Source organism: Argopecten irradians, chromosome 12 (genome assembly GCF_041381155.1).
Source record: "Argopecten irradians isolate NY chromosome 12, Ai_NY, whole genome shotgun sequence".
NCBI classification, from domain to species: Eukaryota; Metazoa; Mollusca; class Bivalvia; order Pectinida; family Pectinidae; genus Argopecten; species Argopecten irradians.
In genome coordinates, this window is record NC_091145.1 from 36,898,340 (window position 1) to 36,906,805 (window position 8,466).

The 8,466-nt window shown below is 32.7% G+C and overlaps 1 protein-coding gene across 1 annotated transcript; it reads right to left on the reverse strand.

Annotated features, from left to right (window-relative positions):
* Positions 1 to 986: 986 nt before the first annotated feature.
* On the reverse strand, positions 987 to 8,379 carry LOC138304861 (large ribosomal subunit protein eL20-like). The gene is made up of 5 exons (XM_069245192.1): positions 8,336 to 8,379; positions 5,987 to 6,166; positions 4,244 to 4,373; positions 1,551 to 1,660; positions 987 to 1,114 (listed from the first exon to the last, which is right to left on the reverse strand). Exons 1-5 carry the CDS (start codon positions 8,351 to 8,353, stop codon positions 1,022 to 1,024), a joined length of 531 nt encoding a protein of 176 aa, XP_069101293.1. The 5' UTR covers positions 8,354 to 8,379; the 3' UTR covers positions 987 to 1,021.
* Between the last annotated feature and the right edge of the window lie 87 nt (positions 8,380 to 8,466).

Below are 8,466 nucleotides of genomic sequence, written 5' to 3' on the forward strand. Positions count from 1 at the left end.
AAGTACATGGCACGTACATGCTTTCTGTTCACTCGCTGTAACACAGTAGTAACAGTATGAGATTAATTATAAACAAACTTACTGGAACTTGTTTTTGTGGTATCTTAATTTCCTGTTCTCATCAACAACTTTTTGCAGCAACTTCATTGTATTATTTAAAGGTTCTGCTGTACAGTACTTTTACTTATTAGTAATATGCCAGACTTTCTTCAAGGCCATTTATTTTTGCAATTTTCAAAACTAAATTACATGTCAAAATCATTTGGTTCACAGCACAGATATCAAAAGGGTTTGCCTTTTACCGTCCCCATATCCTTTTTGTGTCGTCTGCAACGCAAGGGCGACACATAGGTATCACTATGATGGCGTCTGGGAAATGGTTTCTGTGCGATAACTTTAGTATTTATTGTCCAGTTTCAACCAAATTTGGTATATTTGTTTATGCATGCATCAATGAGATCTATCCGTCAATATTTGCAAGTTACGGGACTTGAAAATCATCAAAACAGATAAATCCATAGTTTCTGCTTGATAACTTATATATTGTCCGATTTCAACCAAATTTGGTGTATTACTTTATATCAATGTGATCTTGGACGAGTTCAACATTGGTCAAAATCCGTCAATATTTGCAAGAGTTACAGGATTTTAATATCGTCAAAACAGATCAATCCATGGTTTCCGCTCGATAACTATATATTTATTGTATGATTGTATATCAAACAGATCTTGGAGTGGTTTGATACTGGTCAAAATCCATCAATGTTTGCAAGAGTTACTGAACTTGATAACTTCACCTAATTATTAACAATGCTTTCAACTGTTAATAAGTTAACTTTTTGTGATGCTGTGGAGGCGACACATCCACTTCCGTAGAACATAGCAAATGAAAAGGACCCTAATTACATAAGGGGAATCAATTTTATCCGAGAAGGATCCAATTTTGTTGACTTTTGTGCAGTTGAAAAATAACCAAAAGACATGACTTTCCCAGACTGATATTTATTGATTAGAGCTTCATTTAAAATGTAGTGTGTGGCCTAGTGGTTGTGAACCTGGGCTCGTGAAGCTTCTTTTGGATCCTGTGTGTCAATGGGAATCGGATCTTGGAGTTCTGCAGAAAACAAGCAAAGCATTCATAAACAAGTTCTAGTCTAGGCTAATATTGGTGCCATTTATAAGGAAACACAATGTTATATGATGAATTGGAGTTTTAACATTTTGATGCACCTTGAATTTTTACCACATGCAACAGAAATTCATACCCACCCTCCAAAACTATTAGACTTAATTTTTCTTTTATTGGAATAATCTGTACAAGTTGCATGTTAAAGTTTCATTGGCTTTAAGAATGGATATAAATCACACAATACAAGTAAATTTACAAGGAAATGTTAAACACTGTCAAAGTTATATAGGATTGCTTTACATGGAGTGAATTTCCATGGGGATTATTAGAGATTGTTTAGCATTGTTGCTTAAATTATATTCAACTCTTTGAGATTAAAAAAACTACATTAACTTTGTAATTAAACATTGAGTAAACTTACATGGAACTGTTTGACATTGGCCCTGCGTGTCTTACTGGCTTCCACTTCCTGAACTTTGATGATCTGAATAGTAGAAGATCTTGCCCTGTGTCTGGCTCCCATGTCACGGTCTACAACAAAAAGAAAATCCATTGAATGATTAGTCAAACAGCTGAAGGAAAATGAGATTTTTTGCAATAAAATGATTGGCTTTGATATACAATCTTTTAAAATTACACAAAGCATCAAATAAAAGACCAACTTAAATCATCATCCAGTTGTTATTTTGACATTTCATTTCTCGCTAATGCAAGCAATCTGTTACATCCATGATTCACTTCCTTTGTCATGAGAGGACAAGAAAGGCGACAGGTTGATTTTAATTTTGCACATTATATACCAACTTAAGAAATGTGTTCTAAGCTGGAAAAGGATGTGCTAGTGCTACATGCATCATAAGAGAACAAAAGGTGATGTTTTTGTTTTACACAATATTAAACTCCTTAAGCAAATACCAGTGTGTACAAAATGTTCACTCAACTGTGTTGAATTTTCATTTTGATAATATATGTACCTGTATGTTTACCAAAATAAATACAATGTCTTATTCTAAAATGTTAAAACTCTTTATCTGATTTGTCTTTTGTAATTAAAACTCTACACAGAATGAATATGACAAACGTGTTATTTATTGAGGTTCTAATGAACCTAATGTCATCAGCATTGCCATTATTGTATTAGAGGATGGAATAGCAAGATAATTTTCTGAATGAAAAAAAAACACCCTGATAAGTTGTAAATGAATGGTATCAAAATAACTCCTGTTACCATAACAAACTACCAGTAAAGTCCTATAAGTATTAATATTTGTTACATCCATGATTCACTTCCTTTGTCATGAGAGGACAAGAAAGGCGACAGGTTGATTTTAATTTTGCACATTATCTGCCAACTTAAGAAATGTGTTCTAAGCTGGAAAAGGATGTGCAATAAAACCATGTACAGCTGATCATGACTTTAAAGCCTTATATATAAATTTTCTTCCGCTAAAATGTGCCCAAACCCTGTATTTTCATCAGTTTATCACACACTTTTTTGTGAAGAGTATTATCAAGTTTGTTACATCCATGATTCACTTCCTTTGCCATGACAGGACAAGAAAGGCGACAGGTTGATTTTAATTTTGCACATTATCTGCCAAAGCTAGAAACAAGTTCTAACCTGGAAAAGGATGTGCTTTCCTGACAATTAGTAGTGTAGAAATAATTAAACACTAAGATGTGAACCAAGTATCAATGCTATTACCAAATTCAAATTGAGGTTATTGATCAGAAAACTTCTTTTATTTCAGTGCATCAAAACTTAATGTTGTACAGATATTTCCAAATGCAATACATGCTTCTTTATTTATTTCTAAATTATGTAGCTGAAACATTCCATTTAAAATATTCCCTTTTTATAGAGGCTCCATAACAGATTAACATTTCAGCAAAAATATTAGATTGTAAGTAAAAATAATTTCAGCAAAAATACTAAGATTGTAAGTAAAAAACATTTCAGCAAAAATATTAGATTGCAAGTAAAAATCATTTCATCAACAATTTTAAAATTGCAATTAAAAAACATTTCAGCAAAAATATTAAGATTGTAAGTAATATCACTAAGTGCAATTAATATATGAAAATATTTTCAACTTTTGGCAAAAATACAAAACACAGAACATTAACATTTAGCAATGTTTCATCCATGATTCACTTCCATTGTCATGAGAGGACAAGAAAGGCGACAGGTTGATTTTAATTTTGCACATTATCTGCCAATCAGAGAAATATGTTCTAAGTTGGAAAAGGATGTGCACTTTGAAATGCCATAATACCTCACCATTTAGTATTAAATAATATGTTGTATATAAAATTACAGATTTGGAGAATTTTACATTTTATTTTGATAAGGTTTGAAGGAATCTATATTTTAATGCCTTAATTAATTAATTCCTTTAAAAAATGTGTTTATTTTTCTATAACAATACACAAGATGTCCCACCATATCAAAATAGATTAAAACATTAAATCTTCAATTTCTTCAATAGTCGATGAATCTTAGTCATCTGTATATCAAAATTTATCCACACCTGTTATGTCTTGAGAAACCAATTAAGTCTTGGTATTTAAACTTAAGTTGTTGAGTACTGCCCTTTCCTCAAGGTTTAGAAAAATTAGGTTAGGTACATCATTTTATTTTATCACACAGTACAACTACTTTTTATTTTCAAAAGCATCTAACAAACTGCTCAGTAGAGGTAACGCTTAGGATTTGAAATCATTTGATATCATAGGTGTCCTAAGTATTCATCATAGCAGCAGACAGTCTTCTAAAACACTTCTAAAAATGGTGTATTGTTATGAAACATATATCCCACCCCTGGACTCCAGATTTTGGATAGATGATCATTTCATATTACATTGTGATCTCCTTTTGATTCTGATGCCGTGTTTGTAGGCACAAATGTACAATGTGTAACATCGTACATTGGTTTTTAGAGAAAACATAAATTTAGCCTTAAACTCTAATGACCAATAACTAATCAATAACTAAACTAAAGAACAAACAACTTTGTGATAATTAATGACAAAAAACTTCAGTGATTCCTGGGCCCAAACAATTAGTTAACAGAATAGCCCTTTAATAGTGTATTACTGGACCATCCTACTTACAGCACTGTGTGACGGCACCAGCAGCGGTCAAGTCTCTGTACTCCCTGTACATGTTGTGGTTGCCACTTCGTGACACGTAACGCAGCCAGATACCAATGTTCTTGATCTTTTCTGGTCTCTTCTCATAGATCTAAACAAAATATTACAAGGAAACTAGTCATCTTCTGGTTTCCATTAAGAGCTAGTTCTTCTTGTTACAATGTTTAAATTTCTTTTAATCCAATTGTCATCACATTGTACACAAATCTTGAACTATATAAATCATTATACATTTATTTCATATAGTAGGAGTGTCACGGTTAACCGAAAATATGGTTAACCGAAAAATTCAACCGTACGGTTCGGTTCGGTATGATAATTCTTAGTTTCGGTTCGGTTCATTAAAAAAATAACTGTCCTATAATACCTGTAATTTACGCGTATAAACTGAATTGCAGATTATTTCATTGAAAATACGGCGAAGTTGTTTGTCAGAATCCCGAGAAATACACCTGTTGACCGACATATATGTGTAACACGTGTGCAAGTTCAGTCATTCAGAAGATCGTTTTTTGCTGTCTGCGGACATTTTTTTGCACATACTTAATATCTAAATGATATATTTCACTTATTGTTTGATATTTTATATTTGATGATTTTTTTTATTATATTTTTTTTCGATAACAATCTTGCAGAATATCGGCAGCTAAATCAAGCCGCCATTGTGTTGCCGATTGTAAACAATCGCGTATTTGCGGCCAAATACGGTAAACCATTTTACGATTGAACATGCACCTGCTACGTAATAATGTTTATCTCTATTATAATTCCAGTGCATAATACTTTTTAAACACTTTTTCTGAGATAATACCAATGTATTGATTTGCGGTAAAACTTACGATTTTCACATGTCAATCATCACATAATAATGCGTCATGAAGGATACGAGAAAAGTTTTAGTGATGAAATAATGTATCATAAAGGATACGAGGACATATATCTCTCTGTGACTGATTAATGTGTCAATAGTACTGAATGAGTTAAAAAGATAAGAAAATGTTCAATTATGTTTATTTAAAGATGTTCCACTGCTGACAGATCATAAATGATACTCATTACTCAATATTTGAATAAAAATTGGTATTCAATCGCGTTATATGTCTAATTAAGACACAAAATGATATGAAATAATTAATGAATTTCTTTCCTGCATGCACTTTTAGAACTTCAATCTATATAGGATATAGTGCTGTGGATTATTTTTCAGGACGCAATTAATTATATATTTTTAATTAGAAGTAAAATTTTGATAAAGAAAAAAACTATTTGTTGAAGTGATATACCATCTTTAAATCTAAAGCAAAACTTGTTTTTGATAGAAAATAGACTTAAAAACTGTTCAATTAAGATTTGTCTGAACCGAACCAAAAAAAACGAAAACCGATCAAAAGAAGTTAAACCGAACCGAGCTGAAAAAAACATGAACCGGGACATCCCTATCAGATAGTGCCTTCTATATGACAATAACTAAATCAACTGTTGGGTTAAATACATTATGAGATTAACTGAATCAGCTGTTTGATTGAAAACATCAATTCAGAGACCATTTTACTAAAAAGAATGACTCGGAACATTTTCAAAAAAAGACACACATGTATAAATTCCCAGAAACCTATTATGATAGGTGTCATTTTTGAAAAGTTGAGGTCAATGACCAAAGGGCCATCTGATATCATTGAATCAACTTTTTGATTCATTATATACCTTCTGACAGCAAAGAATTTCACCCTGGGTCCTTTTCATCTTCCTGAGTTGGGTGACAAAGTACCAGAACCTTGACTTGGCAGTGCATTTGTCTGGGGCGAAGATCCTCATCTGGTACAGAGATGGGGTTCTGTTCTTGTCAGTGGGCAACATGCGCCCAATGACTTTGTATTCGGTCAACTGAAAACAAAAGAAAAATTGTTAATAGGCTCCAATTTTTGTCTAAAGGCTGCTTAGCGATGGTTAATGGCATTGGCATTTATGGTTGGCATTCATGGATAAAGTAGACACTAAACAGAAATGCAGCAGTTTTCAGGGGTAGAATTTACTTTTTAAGCCACTATCCATTTTCGGCGAGTTGGTAAAATTTCAACTCACCAAATCAGAAATTTTCTTGCCGCTTTGAAAGTTAACTTAAAAGCAACAAAATTCACTGGTTTTTTTCATATTCATTTCTTGTAGGCAACGATAAATGTGCAAACAATTTTAGTGTCACTGTAGAGTAAAGTAACAATAACTTATTATTAGAATGTGGCACTCTATACAATTGAAAACTAGTTACATATGATTAAAGTATCATGCAAGTATAATATTTTTCATCTTGCCATTTCAAAAATCAACTCGCATCTTGCCAGTTGGCGAGTGTTAATTTCGAACCCCGAGTATGTGGCTGATTGTTTTACTTAAACTGCTGATCGATTTCAAAATCACATCACTGTTTTCTCTTATTATGATGATCAAGCATTTCATCTTGTTTACTCGTTCCATGCAATCTTGTTTACAGTATTGATCCAACCATGCAGAACTGTTTGGAACTACATACAAGCCACTCGGGTTGTATCCAGAAATTTATTGTCAAACAGAAATATATTGACAAAGATATCTTTCAATGGTTTGCTACTTACTGGATAAATGTCTTTTTTGAAAAACACCCAACATAGAATGGAACAATATTGTAATGTTGTCCTGTGCTATTTAACAGAAGATGCAACTGCTAGATAAATTTTAAGAGCAATTTATCTAACAAGTAACATTCCCTCATTACAGTCATTTTTTGAGGCGGCATTAACTAGGTCAATCAATGGTATTAGGTACTCCCATAACATGAGAGTCGACTGGTCAGCCGTTTTTTAATCGGACGTTATTTTGCTGACTGTCGACTCTCATTTCCGAAGGCCTATTTCTTTGATGCAGCTTCCGACGTCAAATGAAGGCAGAATGAAAAGTGCAATAATATTAATATTTATAGCTTAGGTATTAATTATCCCATTTATATAGGAAAACCATAACTTGAGGCCTCATAAAATAGTATTATAGCAGATTAGAATTGATGAATTCCTTCCGTAACATTTTGACCTAGTTTTAAATATGGTGGCTGGTTACTACAAAAAACGGAATGTGAATTCAAGCGGGCAGAATGCAAGTAAAAGTAAAGGCAAATCAAGCGTTTTGGGGACTTTGCAATTCGTTTTTTCTATTTACCGGCCGGATCGCTTTCATCATGAAGTTTTGTCTGGGTCATGAAAGTTTACGTTAGGAGATGTAATATTTGTTTTTGATGGATTTTACGGCTGATTTTGTCAAAAACCTTGTTGATTTATGAAAAAGAGGTAGGTATTTGACATTGATAACGATTTAAATATGATTTTAACGTTTTTTATTGTCACAATCCAAACTTTGAAAATGTTACCTTCAGCATCGGGTAAATGGCCTATCAGAAGTTAGAGGTTAGACACGACGTAATGTTCAAAAAGTGTCTCGTTGTGCTATACCTCTAATATTGTTGGAGTATGGTATTAGGCAACCAGGTAGCTCATTCTGCAAGTATTCGGATACCTGTCTGATTATGACCACTACATTTTCTTATCTCCTGTGACAATTTATATTCTCGCATTTCGAAGACTCGGGTGGTTCCAAAATTGAAATAGAGTTTGTCAAAACAAATAATGAAATGAGATTTGTAAATTCTTTAATACAATTAACCTAACGTTACATATAAACGTTACACAAAAAATACATCCCTCATGACACAGACTGTGCATTTCTTTCGTTCAAACTAAGTTGCTGAGTCGCAAATATGAGCATATTCAGTTATATATAAATAAGAATCCATGTAAAAATTCTGCCTGTGTCTGTTGGTTATATGAAACAGCAATACTATATTTTTTGAACACGAGTTTGTGCAGAATGCCGGAATCGATTCGATTTCAATACCATTTTCTACAGAAGGAGCAATATTTTTTTAATATATTTGCACCATGACATGTAAACAACATGACAAAACAATGAAAGACCAGTAAGGAGTATGTAAAGTGCGATTTAGTACTAATTTAATAGGAGTCTACATACATCACCACGGGCCTTCATGGTGGAACACGAGGAAAAAGGAAGATCTCGTTGAAATCTCGTACAAAATAATTTTAAACGAAATATATTTTAACTCTGCAAAATGGAATTTTTGAGTATGATGTTTAATATTA